The 22,284-nt window shown below is 38.3% G+C and overlaps 1 protein-coding gene across 2 annotated transcripts in view; it reads right to left on the bottom strand.

Annotated features, from left to right (window-relative positions):
* LOC134047992 (cadherin-6) overlaps positions 1–13,799 on the bottom strand; it is a 46,354-nt gene extending 32,555 nt beyond the window's left edge. For both annotated transcript variants that reach the window (XM_062499548.1, XM_062499537.1), the window contains exon 1: positions 13,572–13,799. In XM_062499548.1, coding sequence (XP_062355532.1) covers positions 13,572–13,799 — 228 coding nt within the window. The remainder of the gene's footprint in view (positions 1–13,571) is intronic.
* Positions 13,800–22,284: the final 8,485 nt, after the last annotated feature.

Below are 22,284 nucleotides of genomic sequence, written 5' to 3' on the forward strand. Positions count from 1 at the left end.
ATATCAAACTAGCTCTTCCAGACTAAAATACTCTGTTTTTTCTCCTTCTTCTGTTCCTTCTCCTTCCATTTACGACCAAGCATTGTGTATTAGATTTTTTCTTAATAACTCCTATTTCATGAACATTTCATTTTTTTCCTGTTTCTATTCCTTCCATTTTCAATAGCTCTCTTTTTCTACTCTAGTATCTTCTCATAATAAAGGGTAAGACTGAAATCAAGAATCACAGAATCACTGAATATGTTGAGTTGGAAGAGATTTAACAGGATCATCGAGTAGTCCAAATCCTAACTGAAAACATCCAATCTATAAAAAAAATAATGAAATAAAGCACTGAAGAATTACTGAGGTTATAGGAGGTTCCTGCATTTTAGAGTGTTAGTTTCTTTGGAGTTATTGAAAAATACACTATGTCTATTTGAATGTGCTTGCATTTTTGATCCATAAGAGTTAGTAGAGAAAATCCAAGAACACCTCAAAACCTGGCTCATTCAGCTGTAGAATCCTATTAATATAATAATACATAGCAGGTTGTGTTTTTACAAAAAGAAGATATCTTCAAGATACCTTGTTTACAAAAAGTGTATTGATCCTGGTTGCATTCAAACAGGCAGACTGACAGAAAAAACTGAGTAAATATTGAAATAATAATGAGAAAAAACATTAAAAGATATAGGAATTCAATACTTGAACTATTAAACATAAGTCAAATACTTTATTAAGATAACCACCTCAGTGCATAACATGCAAAGGGTAAAACAAAAGTATCCTCTAAGGGTAACCTTTAATCTAATTGCTTGCTTTTTAAAAGTAAAAACAGAAAGCAGCCTTGACATTCAAGAACAACAGTAAAAAAGCTGAAATTGCACCCACTGCTGACAGGGAAAAAAAGCTATAAGCATTTTAAAAGCAGCAACAGCACTATTGCCTGCAAAACATATTGTCCTGGTATTAAGAATTGCAGGAGAATTAAAAAAAAAAATATCATGGTGATGCTGTCTTTCTGTTTCTTCAGAGTATCAAAATGTCAGTGAACTTTGTTACTCATTCGCAAAAGTAGCAGTAACAATCTGTTCCCTGTAAATGAATGACCCCAAGAGAGGCTAATACCAGTTTTATAGAGATGAACAAAATCAGAAAACAAACAGATCAAAAAGCATATCTCGAGATTCAGAAGCAACCAGGTACTCAAAAGGCAAACAATATAAAAGATGGTGGCATTTGATTTTAAAACAAATAGAACACTGAAGAGTTAGTATAATAATAGAGGGTGTGAAAAAAAATAAAAATAGTAAGAAGTATAAAGGACAATGGAATAAGAATTTCTCATTAGATCAGAGACAAGATGTAATGTGTTCTCTCACTTTGGAACCTCAGGCTCACTGCCTTCAGGCAGGTGCTCTTTTGGTGAGGGCCATATGAGAAGCCACATGGCCTGAGAGAGACAGCGACTACAGTTTGGCTGATGCTGAGATCCTTGGATTAAGGAATAGGCTGCCCAAAGTGAAGTTGGGAACCTGTTCTGTTTTAAATGTATGGATCTAAGAATAAACATCCATACTCTGGTGACTCACACCTTTATTACACACCCTTCAAAATCACAAATGGGTTTTCTAACCTGAAGTGTAAACATGCAGCCACAGTTAATCAGCTTTGCAAAAAAATCAACTGGAATATGCCAATCCTTCAGCATCTCCTGGGACTTCTCAAGTCTTCTCCCTCGTGGGTTCTCCAGCTGCTTCTACTTTTCATTGTGATTAAACAGGGACAGTGGCACAAGAGCTTTTCTCCTGCTCTGCAGTACACTAAACTAGCAAGGTACCTTTTTCCGACAGCCCTTCTCTCTAGGGGCAACTGATTATCAGATCTTAATGAATATCTGGCAAAGCTGCAAACTAGGTAAAGGTATCTCTATGTTCTCTTGAGCTGAGTGCTGCTTAGCACTTCCATGGTAATGCACTTTATTTGTTCCCCTTTCTATTATCTCTAAGCCAAATTACCTCAGGAATTTACAAAGTTTGCCCTTACAAAGACAAATAGGTCTTTAATTTGTAATGAACAAGACACTATGGTGTCAAGTCTGATCTCTATACATATGGGTCATTAAGTTTCATGTCCTTTTATCAAACTTCTTGCTTTTCTTTGAACTACTGTATAACAGTAGAAAGATGCAGTCTTCCTTTCAGATTCTAAGGAACTCAAAATAATTCTGACTCTGAGTAATAACTGACCTCTTACCTTAAAAAAAAATAAAAAAAATCCATGGTTATATGCGGAATTTTCCCAGCTCTACTTAGAGCAGTTTGGTTTCATTATGCCTTTGAAAGATCAAAGAGCTCTCTTCAGCTAAACAGTAGTGATGGTAACAATAGAGCATTATGCAGACTTCTGCAATTATCCTCACAAAAGCTTGAGGATCTTGTTCTTCTCTCAAGGAAGGCTAGGCAGTTTAATATCCCCGTTTTATGCTTTTGGTACATCAATTAAACATCTGGATTTCTTTGTCAAAGCAAGAATTATTTCTTCTTGCCAGTTTTTCAAACTGGTGGGTAGCAAAAGGACCTGGTAGACATGCTTTAGTTGAGACATCGTCGTTAACTTACTAAAAAGTATAAATGGCTTTGCCAAGTCCAGACTTCTCACAACCTAGCTCAGGTACTAGGAAAACTCTCTTGAATAGCTGGGCAGAATATTAGAATAGATGTTTAAAATTATTTTATCTAGTGTATACAATTTGGTGATCAGAAGTGAAAATTCAAGCCTTTGCATTCTTGAAAGAGCTGTACAAGTAATTTTAGGAGACAGACATTGCTAGCAGTGCAAATCTACTGCATAAACTGGATAGTCGGTCATTGGCTTCGAGCATGGAGTCTTAAAAACTAAAAGGGAGACTTAGTTTGAGACATCACTGATGATTTGCTTGGTATACAAAAAAAAACACAAACAAGGAGTGAAGCACCTTTAAGAGGATCTCTGACAAAACCACTAGATAAGCAAGGGAAAGACAGGCTTGTAGCTGCAAATACACTGTCAAGTTTTAATATGGCCTTTGTCACAGTCTTCCTGTCTGATCTTAGACAGATCACTATTTGATGCTTCTACATTCTCCCTGCAGTAAAATGTTAACAATGTCCAGTTGTGTATGCAATGATTATAACATGATTTGAGAACCTTGGGTGTAATTTCTTCTGTGTTTATGGAAAGACTGAATATCATTTAACTGACATCAAGAATAGCAATACTGGGGCTTTGCCACAGCTTGCTGTATTTAGAGGGTGGGGCAGATTGCCTTTCCTTAATGCAGCTTCAATGGTAGAAAATCTAACTGTTCTCAGGTTTTTGTTATTATCCCCCAGCTGAAGGTTACTGTCATCAAAGGTTTGAATGGGTAGGTAGGGGGGGGGGGTTCTGCATTCTGAGGTTGGCTACATTAGCTAAAGTAGCATTTTGAGGTATCTTAAAAATTCCTTGATAAGGAATATGTGTACTTTCATATGAGAGGTTAAAGGAAAGAAAGTGCCTAAGTTGTAATATAATGAGTTAAATACATTATTTATAATGCAATGAATACAGTGAGTTCATAAAGGGATGCATGCCTAAACCCCATTTTTCAATTAGAACTGTGCCTACAATTCAAGAGCACCAACTTTCTTTACAGCTTTTTTCCAAGTCAGAGGAAATTAATTCCAATATCCTGATATCCTTCCACTGACTATAATGGGACTTCTGTCCTGTACTGCATTAGTCAATTAGAAAAGGGAATTAATATAGTAGAAGATGGCACCAGGTATTCTGTTGAGATTAGGAGAAAATATTTTTTGAAGAGTACATTCAGCAAACATGCACTTTGATAATAATTTTAGTGTATGTGCCTTAGTCTTCAAATTATGTGATGGGTATAGTCAGTGAACTAGGCCTGTATTATATGTCTGGCTTTATTTATCTTGGATTTCTCTAGGAAGTTGCCCAGAGACAGTTGATTACTCTTTATCAGTGGTCAGAATTATCTATTTAATCACTGACAAAATATTTTCTTTGGACTCATGAACTTTCAAAAATGCTTCATAATTAAATGGTAAGCAAATACAGCACCTTAATTAAGGTATATGAGCACATACATTTCTAATTTCTTGAAAACCTCTATTCTCCCACTGGGGTAGGGTAGAATCTATCTGAAAGATGAACAGCAAAACAAAATAAAACAAAAAAAAACAAAAAAAAAACCAAAAAACAAAAAAAACCAAAAAAACCCCTTGGCCTAATATCCAGAAATGTTTTTACTGGGATATAGTTGAATAAAACATCAGGCTTCTTCGGCAAGTAACAGCTTCTGACTACTCCCTGATGGATGCGCTTGAAAGCAAATGCTCATCCTTTGCTTACTGACAAAGGTGACCCTTTGATATTCTGAGTGCTTGATGCTGACAATCAAACCCTGAAATGTGTATATGAATTTTATATGCTGCATAAAAGTGTGTGTGTCAGGGAGGAAGAAAGGAGATGGAGAAGGGAGGATACAGACAAATGCTAAAACAAATGAGAACCCACATTCAGATTTAAATGGAGACTTAACAAAAAGGATACTAATTCATATCCAAAAGTTTAATTGAGTCTTTAATCTGTTTTCATGCCCCTGTCATTTAGTCCTATAGGTCAGAAGCTGGGAAAAGGAGAAATATTTCCATTCTGTTATGCTCTCCAACTTTGTTTCTAAACAGAAATTTGTGTTATATAACCAGATAATCAAGGGTTTATGAGACAGTAGATGCAATATGAAAGGCTACACATCTATCTCTCAACAGGACCCAGGACTCCTCAACTCCTCAACTAGAAAAATGTTTATGGGAAACATTAGGCAAGTCTGGCATTGAGCAGATTCCTCTTTCAAAGTGCCATTAGTGAGGCTGTGAAGGGACAGCTCATGCAACCTGAACGCAGCAGCAGAATGTAGATCCTTACAGAGACCAGATCAGGAAGGCAAGGAGATGGATTAGCAAATAATCAGAATGTGTAGGTGGAGCTTTGCTTAGGAACAGGTGACAAATCAGTTGAGATCTTGAGAATAAGAGGATAAGCCAACACAAGACATCACAATAGGTATCTGCCACAGACTGTCTGCTCAAAGAGATGAAGCAGATGTAGCCTTCTTTAGACAGATGGAGGAAACCCTGTGATTGCAGGTCATAGGACTCTTGGGGAACTTTAATCATTCTTATGTTTTGCTGGAAGGGCAATATGTCTGTATGTAAGCAACCCAGATTTCTGCAGAATGTCCTAAGACAACTTCTTCACCCAGATGATTGATGAGTTGACCAGAGGGTGTGTTATGCTGGACCCATTCATCATGAATAAAGGAGAACTGCTCAGGGATACGGAATGGCACTTTGCCCACTGGCCCCAAAGAGCCTTGAGTCAGGCAGAAAATTCTGCTAGAGTGAAACATTATCCACAGCAGAGAAATACCAATAAATCAGGAGCCTTTTAAGTAAATTGGACACACTCTGTTCCATAAAAAAAAAAAAAAAAATAAAAAATTGGATGCATCTAAGCATGGTGACAGTGATGAAATATTTCTTTCTATAATGTCTGAAAAGCCACAGTCTTTGGGGAAGGTACCTAAATTCTGAAAATAGATAAAGTCACACCAATTCAGGTCCAAGATCCAGCATAGCCTATCTAGAAATGCATATTAATTTTGACTGGAGAGCCTGGAATTCTTTTTGGTGAGAATACTTGTGTCTATGATCTCCTAATTATACAATATCTAGTATTCATGAAAGGAAAGAATTCTCTCTGAAGCACATATAATTGCTGTGATACTATCAATCTAAAAATTCTAAAGGAAATTGTTTATAAAATATTTCTGTAGGTAAAATAACAGATATTTATAAGATGAATGGTATAGATCCTGACAGGATCTACCTGCAAGTAGCATGAGGGTCAAGCCTACCTGGGTTTACAAATACCACAAATATACATGCAAGAATTTTTTTCTACAGGCATTAACTCTTTGCCTGCAACCTCTGTGGCACTTGTTATTCCCAAGATGTGGGGATGATGTTATGCCCATCCTCTGAGCAATTTTAGCAGTTGTAAACAGTATTAACTGTGGTTTAAGCAACCGACCTGAAATGTGTAAAACTACACGAAGTGGAAAGGAACTGTGAATAAATGCTTTGCCATGTCAGTTTGCATGTCCTTTAAATCCTCTGCCAGTGCTCCAACCAGCTTGATTGCAAGGGCTGTTACGTACAAGGAACTATGTTAAAGAGCCAAAGGTACACATATGTTGTTTGGTTCTGTCTTCTGGGGAGAGCGTGACCTTCCACTAATGACAACATGATGCTAAACACAAAAGTTATACAAATGCCTTGACTGAAATTGATGTTGCCTTCCAACATGAAGATATAGAGTGGGCAAAGATGACCAATAAGCTAAAGATGACTCAATTATCATTATGTGAACCTATGCAACACATTAAATTCTCCTTTGTTCCAGCAGACATCTAATGTGAAACATCATTTGATGTTTCACAAAGAGACAAAGTATGAAATAATGCCAGAGGGACAATATTCCCATAAAGAGAGGCCATTTCAGCTGAGCTCTCCAGGAGCCCTGCCCTGTACCACATGGCATAAGCAAGCTGGGGGATAGAAGGACTGCAGTCTTCATCAAACAATACAACTCCAAAATAAATAACTCTGTTGAGAAAACAGTGGGAATTATAATTCTAACATAAGCATTTGCTAATGTTTCCCTCTTGTCCTTTAATATGAGTTTTTAACTCCCAGCTCACTCAGTATTTTATTTCTTTACAACTGTTGTTCTTCTGTTTTGGGGTGGGTTTTTTTTATTAAATTAGGAGACAAGAGAGAAAGGACTAATATTTTTTCCTTCTCTTTTCCTTCCAGAGGGCAATTCTTTCCATTTTTTCATCTGCCACCTCAGACTTTCATGACAACTATAAGCTTCACTGCATCCTGAAGTACTTGCAACTGCATGCTGAGGTTTCTTTCACCCAGTTAATGGTGAAAGCAAGCCACAGTCTGCATTAGCAAATACAGATCAACAGTAGGAATTCACATCACAACACATTTTCAGTTTATGTTTTGAAATTTTACACTGACTGGCCACAGCTCTCAACCTGCTGCTGCCCCACTGTGAGCTGATGTTCACCAGTGAGGGAAATGGAAGCAAAAGAAAAGGGAGGCACAGACAATATGTTTAATTTAATAGAGATTTCTCTAAGCTTTATGGTTTACTATATTTGGTAAGACAACTGTAAACAATAAGTGGTAGAGTAACAATGGTTGTCTTAGGCCTGAAAGAGCGACTTTATTTTTTATATTTTTATTTATTATATTCATGATGTTGCAGCTTCATAGTGAGAATGCTACTGTGCTATTAAAAAAAAAAGATAAAACAATCTAAATGACAGCGATCTAAATAATCCATAATCAAGCATGAACTTCACATGTAGTCTCTCCCTAGAGAGCAAGATTAATATGTTCAACTGTTTTTCTATAGCTGGAAGTCTAGGGACACACAGTTCAGGACTATGTCCTAACAAGAGTAGTACAGGATAATCTGTGAAAAGATATGATCCAAAATGTAAGCACTGGAATGTGTGGGTTATTAGCATGTGGAAAACAAAATTGTTTTGTTTGGGACACAAAAATGAAAAATAAGAATTAACATAAATATTGCCTTGAGGGTCCCAGGATTTGCTTGCTTCTGTAGGTAGAATGGGAAGAAGAGGAGGAGGTTCTGTATCGTTACACTGTAAGTACCATCATGTGCCATACTGTAGGAAATGAGGTTTGTTTGAAACAGATGGTTGTAAGGCTCTTTTTTTTTGTGTAATGTATTTAGATACAAGGTTGAGGCCAAGTAGATTCACAGTTATGATGATCGTAAACATTAACCATGCTGTATTTCCTGCCTTTTCATTTTCTGAATACCATCCTTGCCCATCCCACCCATTGCTCATTATCTCCTTTCCTAGCCCTCGTATGCTGGTTCAAAACCAGCAAGCTGTTTCTGGATTGTCGTCCTGGGCCTTTAACCTCTCAGCTGTCCCTCATTACAGAGTTATCTCTATTCCGCAGAGACCGACAGTACAGAGAACTTCTATCAGCGCCAGTAAATCTTTCAAAGAGGAATACAAGACAAGTGTGTGTGTGTGTGTGCAATTCAATATAGAAATGAAGGGCACTTGGGAAAGTCAAGTGGGGGAACATAAAATATGACTGATGGATGAGGAATAATGGAAGCACAGATGCGCCACAGCATTTGTTCTATTTTTTAAGAGAATGACAAATAGTTGGCTTATTGAAGAAGGAGGCAGGTGACCTAATCAAAGAAACTGAGGGGGTGGGAGCAGGGGGGAGAGGCTAAGAACTCTGATTTTGTTTTTTGTTTTGTTTTGTTTTCCAATCTCTGTTTTGAAATTTCCGACTTTTAGCTGTGTGGAAGGCCATTTAACCTCCCCGTACATCAGTTTTGTCACATGCAAAAGGCTGGTATTAACACTTACCGTTCTTCTGGATGCAGAATGCAAAATCTAGACCCTGAAAGAGGCTATTCTAATAATCAAAAATGAATGGAAAATTGCTTTGAGATACTCTCTGAATAAACAGAAGTTACAAGGGCAACTTTTAACTTTAGGCATCTCAAAAATAGTAAATAGTCATTATGCTTGGAAGAGGAAACTGAAGGCATCAAGCATATATAGTAGTACAAGTTACAAGGCAAGGAAAACAAATACTGAGCAAGTGTCTGCCAATAAAGCTGCATAAAGGATATTAAAAGTGCAGATGAGGGAGTCATTTTAGTGTGGCTTTTCACATCTTGCTTTTTTGGGGAACAAAACTTTTAAAGGTAAGTACAGAACACTAGCACACTAAAATCTGAGAGAAAGCAAAGATTTGTCTTGCTAGTTATCATGCCATCCAATTAAGATATGATACCTTTTAACCATTGGAGTAATGTTACATATTACTTCCCAAAATGATGAAAAGGCATGGATTGTATTACATGGCAGTAGTTTTCTCCATTTAAGTAGCCACTTGTGTGTGCTCGCAGCCAGATAATTTTGCCTCAGTTTGTTACTGAGTCCCTCTACTTACAATGGCTTGAAGAAATTCTGCCTTTTGTTTCATTTGCTTCTGCTGATGTACACTGCTGTGCTTCCCTTAAGAATAGTTGTAGCCAGAAGTAAAATCAGACAAAAGAAAGAAAAACACTGCTGAAACTATACTGTGATAAAATTTAGTTCATCCCCTCCTCAAAAGCAGGGTCAACAATACCTTAAATCATTCCTTGAGAGAGGGGAATTCATCTTTCCAAGAGGTTCTTTCAACCCCAAACAAAAAGATTCTGGGTTTGCCTACAGTAATGCAGTTTCCTTTTAGCTTTGCCAAGCCACATACCAGCAGGAGTTTGACTTTATCTTCCTTGAAAAATGGAGTTGTCAGCAGAGGTTGATTGTTTATGATGGGTTGTACAGGTAGCAACATCAGATAGCTTCCAGGCGAGCATACTGCTTGAACTATATGAACATCAATAAGACACAGCAAAAATGAAAAGTATGTCTGGAAGTTCCCTGTTAGTGCCAGCCAGAGAGAGTGTTACAAAACCATTCCACAGTTGTACCTGCTGCTACCAGGAAAGCAAGTTGGTCCTTTATATTGCAGACTGCCAGAAGCTGTTCCTGGGTTAATGAGTAAAATTTAAGACTTGTTCAGATCTTTCTTTAGTCCTAAGGAAAGAGGAATCCTATCCCTTTATGCAACAATTATTCTAGGTTTGTGCTCTAAACTCAGTGATGGAAGCCAGTACATGGATTTTATGTAGGCAGTGGGACTGCCATGTCAAAGCTGTCAAGTTCATACAAATAGTAGCTGTACCTGTGAGTATAATCTTGGAGCAGGTCAGATGTTTAGATTTTTTTTCTCCCCTGGAATATCTGAAGATCTCTAGGAAACACAGTATGTATTTTTAAGTATAGTTGCACTACCACTTCATTGTTTACCTGTGATTTAAACCTGCATTCACCTCAGTCCTTTTAAATTTTACTAAGCAGCCACACGTTCAACTAGATCTCTTAAAACCCAACTCAGATGTTGCAAATTTTGGCTAGGTAGTAGTGCTAGACACCTCTACTTTGATGCTCATATAATTATTTTTTTTTATTTCTGGATTGAGTCCCTGCCAAGTGCTATAATTTCTGAACCAGAAGAAAGATATCTTCAGGTTAAAATGTCACTGTACCCATCAGTCACACTTCAATGCATAGCTATAGTTCACAAGTTATTCAGCAGTGCAATGAATAATTCCAGTCTAAAACTTGTTATTCAAGTTCTCTATTATTAGGTCTGAGACTAGAGTGACTGGAGGGGTGAATTTCAACTCTTTAAAAAGACTTTATTTCACAAATACACAGGAATGAAATTCAGGAATACAAGGATGGGTAATAAAGTGATCAATCTGGTGCCAGCGCCAGAGCAAACATCAGTTTGTGTTTATAACACTGCAAGTGCCTCGTTGGCAGTTGCACATCCTTGTCCAGTGAGATACAGCTGCAAGATTGGGCTGACAATGAAGTGTGGAGAATGCAAAACTGGGGAGCACTTTTTAATAGATTACAGTACCCATGTCTACAAAAAAAAAAAAATCATATGTGCTTGGACAGTTAACTCCTAAAGGATGGAAAGCTCTGGGTTCAATGAATAAAGAGTATACAGGGTATAGACAACAACAGTGCTCTGGTCTGTGACTCAGATGATGCTGCAGTATTGTCTTCAGAACTGCCTTGAGCTCTGTCTTCAGAGATACTACCTTTCTCTTTCATTATCCCAAACCTGAATGCTTACTGTTGCACTGTTCTTTCCCTACTCTCTAAAACTATTTTGATGTGTTTTTCATAGTTTAATCAGTTACAGGATTTTACAACTGTAATTTGGGCAGCTTATACAAATAATGCTGTTTTTTAGAATCTTTCACAACAGACTTCTTCCATCTCAAATTCTGATGTAGATGTTTGGATTAAACAGATGTTAAAAAATGATGAGGCAAAAGTGAAACCAGCTTGAGTAAATTTTTTTTTTTCTAGCTTATATAGAATCTTTTCTTTTTGTGGCTATGATGTTAAGGCCCACCAGCTTTAACCCCTAAATACAAAAACCCCAGAAGATTCATGTCTGCCTGTTTATATAGTAAGACATATGCACAATTTTCTTTTATATACATATATTGCTATTGTTTTAAAACATTTTGTTGTTCACATTTCTTCTTTATATTCCTACCATTTAAAGTCCATATTTAAGGTTAACATTTTGTCCTCTGAGAAATAAAAAAACAACAAAAACATGCTTCATAAAAATGTTCATGATCCTCATTTGCCCACATCAATCAAGTTTAATTGCTCAGTTAAATTGCCTGGTTACCTCAATTTGGAGACATTTAGATGTTTCTATCATTTCCCTTCACACCAATCCTCAGCTTTAATAATAAAAGGCTGCTCTTCCATGCCTCTTGGCTAATTGTTCAGTTACAAGAGTGTGAGCAGTTCTGGCATTTGAAAGATGTGTGAAAGGCCACTTGCAAATGGCTTAGGAAAAGCAGAATCAATGACATTTATACATTATGTGTTGTTTCTGTGCTTTACAACAGAAAGTGTAATAAAGTACAAATAGGTGGAAGAACAACTTTTAAAAATAACATGCATATTTTTCTCTCTCTGACTTCTGTTGAAACTGTCTTGGTTTTCTGGTCCAACTAGACCATCTTTTAACTGTCTCTCAGCAAACTTATCCTGCAGGAATATTCACTTCCCCATCAGTCCCTCTGAAGCCAATAGCTTTTACTCTAATTCTGCAGTGGAAAGAATGGGGGGCTGATCAGGTTTAATGTCAAAATTCACAGTGACAATGAGAGGCTGTAGGATTACCTCAGGGCCATATGCTTTATCTTTGAACAAAAAGATCCCCATTACCCTGACCACCCTCGGCAGGCTGTGAAACAGGAGAATGTGTGGAGGACCGCTGTCTTTAAATTTGTTGCCTTTTTTTCATCCTTGACTACATGTTTCATACCTGTTTTTTTTTTTTTTTTCCCTTCACAGTCTCATCTTCTGTTTTTGTTTTTGCTCTTTTCATAAACATTCTCCCATTTCATCCTCTACCCCCACTTAATGTCATTTCCCCCTCCTTTCCATCTTGATTCCTCTTTGTAAAGCTTCCATTCCTTCCATCTCTGTCTTTCTAGTTCGTTCCTCTTACTGTCTTCTGTTTTGGTATCTTTTCTTACCCTCTTATCTTCCTTCTCTACTTCTACTCTCTGAGGACTCTCTGCCTTTGGCCTTTACCAGTAGATTGGGCTCAATGGTATACCTTTCATGAATGCAGATTATCCTGTCTGGAGTTCTATGAGTATTACACCAGCTGAGTAGCTCTTCATTTGAATCATGCCTTACAGCCATTTAGCAGGAAAGGAGTGTCGCATCCAACTTTGACTGACAGCTGACTGGCAGGCAAAAAAAGCAGCCACCATCTCTCATGGGAATGCTCAGAAGCTTGCAGAGGGAGATAAAATGTCAAACCATTGTGATCTGCAGCCTTTGCTAAGAGGCTTGAGAGATCAAACTAGATCAGATAGAACCCCAATTTAGTTTGGAAAACCAAGGTGCTGTATTGTTTCTGCTTTGAATGTCATCATCAGTAGCATAATTTCTGCATTCTGCAAGACATATTCCTATAGACTGTGGCACCTCGGGCAGTATAGACTCTCTTTAGGCTCCTAACACAGGTGCATTATCTCTACAGCTCACATAAAGTTTGTTACCTACATGGGGGTCTGCTGCTCAGGGAGGCGAATGTTCTCAGAACTAAGCTGTGATTTTTCTTTTAATTTTTTTTTACCCTTTCCCAACTGATAGCATGCTTTGAGATTAGAAATTTTCAGCTGCTTGTTGCTTCTTAGCATATATGCACAGTGTGCTTCAACCATGCCTTGTAGTAGCATGACTGGTGGTGTGAAGGTCATGTCACACAGTCCTCAGTGGCACCACAAAACCTTATCAGGAAATGGCTGCATCATTGTTGTGTGCACTGAGTAATAAAAAGGAAAACAATTACCTTTTGCTGGGTAGAGCAAATCCTCACCAAAAATGTAGGTACTGTGAATCCTAACTTAGATCTAAACCTCTCCTGGCTTATATAGTTTGACTGCAGCAAAATTAGTGAGCACAAGGGAAAACACATATCCCAGTTAAAAACTAAAAATCTGGCCTATAATTAAGCTGCATTATTTCCAGACACAAAATAAAATGCAAAATCTTTAACAGAATTGCCAATGATTTGCCATGGGACTTCCTGGTTAAATGAAGACTTGCTGATTACAATCTGAGGCTGAAGCACACTAACCCTTCTGCTGAATTAGTCCTCAGCAGAAGCTGGGCACATGGGAACACGAACTAAAAGTTGTAGCAGGCATTGTTCTTCCCCAATTGCTACAGCTAGCTTTCCAGTGCTTCTGAGATCAAAACACAGATGAATACAAAAGAAACTTACCTTGCCAACATATTGGTAGTCAGTTCCTGTGTATTCCTCCAATAAAAAGAACTGATTCCACATCCAGCTCCTTTTAGAACGATGGAGGTCTTGCCTGCTGTTTCCAGACAACACCAAAACCTTTTCCTTTTCTGGAAAGCCACTAGTCCTTTTGGATAATGGAGTTAAGAAACTTTGGTGGGGCTGACCAGCCCAAAACAGCAGCCAGAAGCAATGGTAAGTTCTCATCACGGCAACACAAGAAGGTCTAAATAATGATTTTTTTTTGTCTTGTCCTCAAATTAACCTACTTTACTGCACAAAATCCAATCTCATGCCGTCTTCCTTCTTTAAATAGTCTTTGCAGTCTCAAAGGATCTCTGAAAAGAAAAATAACAACTGTTTTAGCTTTTGCAAAGATACTTAACTGTCATCACTGCAGCCAGTAAGTCCACAAAGTAGGCAAGTAAAAATGATTGTTGAAAACCTGGGCTACTTCTGATTCAAAATATTGCAAATGGTCCTTCAAATTATCCGAGTGAATCTATATCAAGTATGGGGAAGGAGTATGATGTTTGGATTTAGGGTGTGTTTGGGTCCCCTTTAACCCCATTTGCTTCCCTTCGTCTATAATGGCAAGCCAGATATTTCTCTTTTTACTGCCTGAACTTTGGGATGCAACTGATTACTTTCTGATTGGGGATCTTGATGAGATTACCATATTACATTAAAAAAGTGCTAGCAAAACTGCACACTGTCTTCCCAGGAGGGATTCTGCTGCTATTGTTATGGACTGAAGTGACTGGACTTAACTCCAGGATTTTTCCCTCACATTTAAGGACTTTTGCCTTTGCCTCCATTTGGAAAGGCCTGGCTTAGTAGGTTAGTGAAATAAATGTGTGTATTTGTCAACATCTCACACATAATAGACCTGCTTGGTATTGCATAGAAAATGAAGTGGACACTTTGGTTTTTTCATTATCTACTGCCAGAGTTTTGGATCTTTAAATACATAGTTATATATGTAAATGCTTCCACTAATAACTTCTAAAAATAGAAAACAAACCGCAGCTAGTGCATTGCTAACTGTGAGTTTTTACTAGCTACTGCTTCCTACTATTAATAATACTAAATACTGGTGCACCTACAAAATAATTATGAAAAATAATCTCCACCTCTGAATACCGCATAATTTTTAGCATCCAAAAAGCTACAAATACAGTGCCCCAGAGTACTGTGGACAGCTCTTTTGTTTTTTAAAAAAGCTGAAAGCTTCTATTTAAAAGGAAGAAAATATACTACATGTCTCAGGTAACCAGTCATAAAATATGCTTAATGAACAGTTTTGGAACATTTTATAATGTGAAAAAATCAGAATCAGTTGACAGAAACATTTCACAACATATATTTTTGTTATAAACACTTCACTAAATTTTTAGTTCTAACAAATCTATATCCTCAGAGAAGGATAATTTGATTAATTTTCATTTGCTTTCTCACTGATGCTCTTTGAAAAAAAGTTTGGAGTTTTTTTTCAGTATTCTGATCAAACCCAATAAATCATTCTGAACCAGCTCAAAATTCAATACAGCATCTCTCATTATTTGTAAATAAAGACTGTGGAATGACAATCTGATTACAAAACTGAAGAGAAAATTTTTGTTTGCTTCATTGTGTTTCATGAAATACTACTTGGATCATATTCTACATCAAAGACCATTTTTTCTCCAATAAAATGTGTTTGTCTATTTAAAGGTGTACATTAGACAGAATTTAGCCTTTGAGCTACACTGATGGAGTTACAGCACCTGCAATGCCTTGGGTTTGCTACTCTTCTGGCTGTTATTTTTCTTGGTAATGAATTGTATGAAATAACCTCAAGTCTCTTACAGTTTCTGTAAGCAAATGATTTTCTATAAATAAATACCACTTAATTTTTATATAAATGGCAGGCAAGAGAACAGGACTGTTCAAAACTATTATTTTACTCTTCCAAAAGGTAAAATACTGTTAAGAGGAAATTTCTGTTTGAGAAGGAGTAAGATTTTTAGCATTAAGAGGAAGAATGTAAATAGTACAATTAATTATGACACCATGGAAAAGAGGAAAGGGTTGTAGGTAGATTTCTTATTAGCCAGGGAAAGACAGCTCTGTCCTGCAGGTCATGGGAGCTGTGTCAACACACAGCTTTGAGAGTTTGTGAGAGAGACACAGACCCCTGGGTGTATTAATCCATACATGTACCCATGCACACAGAGAGAACAGCAAGAACAGAGCTGCCTTCACAACAAGACCTTCCCAGAAAAGGAACAGGAAAAGCTGGCATGACTAAGCTTTCCAATGTGTTCAACAATTGCTTTCAATGCAACTGATGGAGCAGTGGCAAAGTAATGTGCAGGCTGCTAGAGCAGGACACAGGCAGCAGATTCAGCAGATTCAGGCACCAGGGTAGGGAGAGCTGAGTTGGCTTTAACCTTCTCCATGTCTATAGACTCTTTTTGTCCCCTTCTGTACCCTTCTGTAAGGTCTTGTCCTTTATGGCTCTGTCAACATCGATTATTACCCTGAATCTCATTGGACTGTATTCAAGTGGACGTCTTCCTTCACATGATATGGAAAAGGAAATTGTGTCTCACACAACATTTATTACTTCCATTTACTTGCCACGTTGTTGTGGGGGGAGGTTGGGACCGGCCTAGGTGAGTTAAGTACTGCCCTAAGCAGAGGCAGACCTGGTGAGCTGCCATGTATCAGCATGGGTGTATCATCAGGATGATCTGTGTTTGAAGGGCATGTGTGGAAAGATGGATTAGACAGTGGTTCTGACTGTGCATCTGTGTCTTCCCTTACTGGAGAGGCAGGGTCTGAGGCAGGGAGTGCAGCACATGAGCAAACCTACTACTTTGCTATTAGTGAGGTCTGCATGGATTTTTGAGAAATAAGGAAGTGAAAATGATCACCTGACAAGCTCCTCTAGTGCCCATCCCATCACTTCTATGGCCAGATCCTTTGGTGGGGCTCCATACCTCTGCTCCTGCATATAACATTTCCTGAGAAGTGCTGTTTGGAGCAGCATTACCTAGATGGGATTTGCGCCAGCCTTTTAAAGGATCAGTCCTTCAAACACCAATTGCCAGGAAACAATTATTCCTGTGGGGGAATTTTCTGCACTTGAAGTCAGCTATATTTCACATCTCTGATGTCATAGGAAAGGTTTTATAGTGGTTCATGTTGAATTATAGCTTACAAGAATGATATCATAGCTGTGAAATGCAACCCTTTTCTCTTGCCTGCAGAGATGTGTCCAAAATGCTGAAATAAAGGTATGACCCCTTAATGTCCTTCTTGACTGCACAGCCTTCATGATGCAGCAGAGCAGCTAAGCCTCAGGAACTTCCCTGTGCGTGGCAAGAGAGGAAACACACCTTTACAGACCCTGGCTTAAGCTTGCAACTGGGGTAAGCACCAACAACATCTAGGGTGCCTCTGCCCTGTTGGTGCTGATTACTCTTCTATGGCTTGTAGTGATAAATTCAGTAGAGTGAATAAAAAGGACAGAGCACTACACTCTGAGCTGAGCCTTTAGTAGAGCAAGCTCTTGTGGCTCTTAAACACCATTTTGTGCTCCAGTCCCAGTACCTCATGCTACAGAGAGGTCTCTGCAATGGAATAGTTTTTCTCATGCAATCTCTATTCTGAAAACAAGACATTCACCAGGAGGATTTTATTTTCTTTAAGTGCAGATGTGCAAATACAACTGATAGGATCCAGGGAAGGGGGCTAAAACTCGTTTTCTTCACATTGCACAAAGACAGGTAAAAAGAGGCTCTTTAAACAGGGCACTTCTCTCAACCATCAGCTGGTCAGGTGGCTGGGGAACTTGCTGTGTAATCAACTGTCAGGAGTGAAAAACAATTTTAGTGTACAACAGCCTCAGACAACTGGCTTAGCTCTGGCAGCTCAAATATATAGCAAATCTGGGCTTTTTACAAGAGATGAAGGAATGTGCACATCCAAGCTTAAAAACATCCCAGTCTAACCTTAGCTATGGTCATTGTTAAGATAAAAGCAATGTCACCTGCAGCCACAGAACTTTCTTCAGTGTGACAAGCTGCAGAGCTGAAGTTTATGTTCATGCCTCTTCGAAAGATTTAAATCTCAGACAATTGCTTAATCACTATAAATATCTATTTCAAAATTATTTCCCGAGATGATAGCAGTCATAGTCAGCCTTTCTATTCACCCTCTCCAATACTTCATTAATGTAATGTCTTAATGTGAGAACTCAGTGCAAATTTACATCCTTCCAGAGCAATATCCAAGTATTTCAACTATAAATCAAAAAGGAAATGCATCCATTGGAGTTACTACTATGAATCAGGGAGCCCTGCCCTGGAAATGCCTTTCTGGCACAGTCACAGGCATCAGGTACAGATTCCTGACATGAGGAGCCCCAAAGAGGTTCCACCTCTGCTCCTGCTCAGCACTGTGGGTTGTAGTGGTCTTCCTGGCTGGTTGTTAAATAAACCAGAGGAGCAAAGACCCCTCCCACAAGAGGTATCAGCAAGGAGAAGGAAAACAGCTTTTCCTCATTCCTTTCTGTTCAGCCCCATAGTACTCTATCCATCAGCAGACTCCAAGGAGCATGCTTTCTAAAGCATACTAGAGTCTGGACTTTAGGATAATTTCTTTTCTGATCCTAAGCATTCTATTATGCTTCTGTATGAATTTATATATCCTGGATGTTAATGGCTGCTGTTAATTAGATGTTACAAAGCTTCTAAATAGGCCAGCAACCATCAGCATCTCTAAAGTTTCTGATACAGCCTTTATTAAACAGAAGTGCCAGTTTAATAAATCCTTTACTCCCTGTCATTGGGGTACAGTTTCACTGTTTGAGCACTGCATACAAAGCTTTGCAGATTTGGATTAAGGTCCATTAGTACACTGGAATGAACATCAACTGTATTTTGAAGAACTGATAGCATACTGCTATTCTCACACAGAAACTGACTGAGGGGGTGAAAGTTAATATTTGTTTTGGCATAGCATATAGGAAACTGAGCATGAGAAATGTTTTAGGGCTTGGGGCATGTTTATTAATTAATTTATTTGTTTATTTGTTTATTTATTTATTTATTTCTGTGACACAAGATTGACTCTATCCTCATGTAGCTTGCTTAAATTCTTAGACAAAGATGCAAAAAGAGAATAGACTCTACTCTCTCATTCTAGAAGATTACACTGTGAATGCACAAGAATATGTACCTTTACTGCCCCCAAATCAGGTCTAATTTAGAGTTGTTGCTAGAAAAATACAAACTACTCCCTGGCTTCATCATAGTATGAAGTCTTTACCAGCAGCATGTTTGGAAGAAAAGGAGGGTTCTACACTGGAAGCTCTAATTTATATTTAATTTTGTAGATGATGTGGGAACACATTAGAAATATTCTGACATCAATTTCTAGGTGCTTACCCAACCAGCACCAGCAAAGTCTGTCAGGCAAACCGAGCCTGCTTAAATCCCGAATAATTCCACAGAGCCGACTGGCAGTGACAGCACCTGGACTGCAGGCTCTGGATTCAGAGCTTCCCTATGCAGCAGAGTCACTTCCTAGTCCCCCAGCGAGACCCTGAAGCGAGAGGAACTCTCTGTACTCACATAGTCTTGCTGGAAGGACTCTCCCCTGGCCCAAATATCATATGTAAGTGTTAAATCTCAGGTCTGCGACAGGGGAAAACATCAACAACTCATTGTCAAAGCCTGAGGAACCAAAGGTGAGGAAAGCATTAATGGGGAACAAGAAAAACAGGCTAAATAGTGACTTCTGCTCTTACTGTGCAGAAGTCTGGGGTATGGAATGAGGCATTCTAGGTAAGGATCTGGTGATCTATTGCTTGGATTTTACCTTATTGCAAGGCCAAGACAAAGGAGCAATGTCCAAGTCCCTAGGAGAATTTGAATGAGTCAAAAAGCCAGGACCCTAGGGTGTCCTTGGGGCTGTCCCATCTAATACAAGGAGTGTGATTCTGCTAGCCTGGAGACAAGACTGCAAGGAAATTATTAAGTCTTAAAGGAAAATCTGCAAAACAATTACTTTCTTACCATAGAGGGGCAAAGGTTAAAGTGACATTAGTGGCACAAAGGAAAAAAAAGTATTCCAGCTAGCTTCAAAAAATAGAAGCTTCCAAATTTATCATATTCACTTATTTTCAGTGTCATATTCATATATTTTAATAAATCATATTAATACATTTTCATATATAGCAAAGAATTTCTTCCTGGATATTTTCAGTAATAGCTAAGTTTCATGTGCTGAGAAGCTGTAACACTGCAGACTTGTCCATAATTGACTTGGACTTAAAATGCCGTTGTTAAGTTTGAGCTTACTTTACAATTATGTGTCTCTTATGACCATTTAAATCTAAAAGTCTTCATCTAATAATTTTCTTAAATGTGAATAAGCTTTTACAGCCCTGAAACTCAATTTTTTTTTCCTTTATTGTCCACAAGGCTTGCCTTTATAAATACCAGTCATAAATGGAACAAAATGTTACTTTTCCACTGTACAGATAGCTGATGAAATTTTAATCTTCTGATAACTTTTTTTTTTGTATCTTTGTTACATAAACCCATATACTCTAGCGATCATTCCTGTAAATACACCACTGAAATAACAAAACAGAACAGAGCCAAGAGAGAATTCAAACTGAAAGATTTGTGGGTTTAAACTAGAGGTGCTTTATGAAGACATCAAGTACACAATGTAATTGCAGTCAGCAGCCGTTGATTATAATGTCTTTCAAAGTAATTTTTTTTTATTCAGCTCCCTCAGCAGGAAGAAAGGTGCAGAACTATAAAAATAACTAAATGCAGCAGAAATACTAAGATAACTACTACCTCCATCCTGCACTGGGAACTATTAACATGGCGGTTCTGTACAACACAACTGATTTAATCCTAGTGGACCTAGTGAGAGCATGAGGCCTCACAAAAGCACACACTGACAAAAGAGAGGAAGCGAGAAGTGTATCTCCTTCTTAAGTTCATGAATGGCCATGGCAAAAGATGATGTACAAATTTATTCAATAGCTGATGAGTGAACTGATGATGGTGTTTGTCTGTTTCCAGAAATTTTGATTTATTTTTTTTTCACCTGGCATTTGAAAGAAGCCTTAGGGGTCATCTTGTTCCAGAGATGCCCACTCTCAGTCTCTGTAGTTAGCCACATTGGGAATGTATCTTTCATCCACTGTGCAAAAACGGTCTCAACACACAAGACAGAGAAATGGCACAGAAAAGGAAATCTTGTTTTCATTGTATGGCTGCATTAAGTGACATTTCTGTGGTAATTCAAGAATATCTGTAGAAGGGCCAGCACCTGGACCTAGACTCTTGAGGCTTGCAGAAGTATTGTAATCACCAGGTTATTATTCTTCCTTTCTGATGGAAGTGCAAGTCATCCTACCTGCGCTTTAAGCACCACGAGTTCTGGACATTGGTGTGAGCTGGAGGGTATGTGGACACTGTAGCTGGAGCACCTGGAAAAGGATCTGACATTCCCTGGGTGTGAAGGCAAGAGCAACAGCCTTATGTAGGTATCACAGGTCACCTCTGCAAAGAGTGATGTGGGAGAGGAAGGGCAGACACAGCCCTAGCTGATGCTGTCCTCTTTGTGAGCTACCTCTGGGTGGCACTAACACGGAGCAGGAGCTGGTCTTGCTCCCAGCTGCTTCTGTCTTTTGCAGGTGGTGTGGGGACAGGCCTCCACAGCATTTCAATGTCCCTCTGCAGCAGGAAGAACCCTGGTAATGCTGTGTTCTAATATAAACCAGGGACAGGTATGTGACTAGTAGATAACACAGACTAATACTGTAAATTATATTTGAGTTGTTCCTTGATAGAAGATTAAAACAGCCAAGCAATCAACTATGTTTAGTAGAAGAACAAATCAGTAATGCTCCTACTGCTATACTTATCTGATATGCATATTTTTTATTCCTGATGAATACCTTAATGGCAGAGAGTAGCAGATGTGCATGGAACTACAGCCAGAGTTTCCAGCAGTACCCAAAGTAACCCTGAAGCTGTGAAAATGCTGTAGGAAAATCTAATTTCTTGTTGAAGTACTTGATATAAGCCTGCAGTGTTGTAATCGTGTCGTACAAGTTACTGTTTTTCTCAGACATGCAATAAGCTACTAGCAAATTATAAGGTTGTGGTTTTCCCTAACCCTTTTTATTTATTTATTTAGGTATGTTAGAACAGAGAACTAGCAGGCTCTTCAAAACAGGTGTGTTTTGAACAAACAAAGAAATTCAGTCTACACTATGCATCAAAATTTGATGTCTGAAAAGGAGCCTAGCCTTCCTATTCAGATAATAGAAACACTCTTAGGTGACCATCAAGTGCCTAATTAAAAGTGCTTTGTCTCCCACTGAAAAAGCTACATGGTCTGAATACCTGTTGCTTCATTTCTCTTTAGACATTGGAATTTGGAAATCTAGACATGCTCTTAGAAGTGATCAGTGACATTTAGGCTTTTCATTTAAAAAAAAATAGAGCTATTTTAAACAAGACTCTAGTCTAAGAAAGGTATAGGATGCCACCACTCAAAAATATCTGATAAGAAAACTGCTAAAAATCTTTGGATACATTAAAGAAAAATCTGCTCAGCTTCTCCCTTAAAACTGTTTCCCTCGCTCTAGGGGAGATACCCTGTTTTGCCTTAC

The sequence above is a fragment of the Cinclus cinclus genome, chromosome 1 (assembly GCF_963662255.1).
Source record: "Cinclus cinclus chromosome 1, bCinCin1.1, whole genome shotgun sequence".
Classification (NCBI taxonomy): Eukaryota; Metazoa; Chordata; class Aves; order Passeriformes; family Cinclidae; genus Cinclus; species Cinclus cinclus.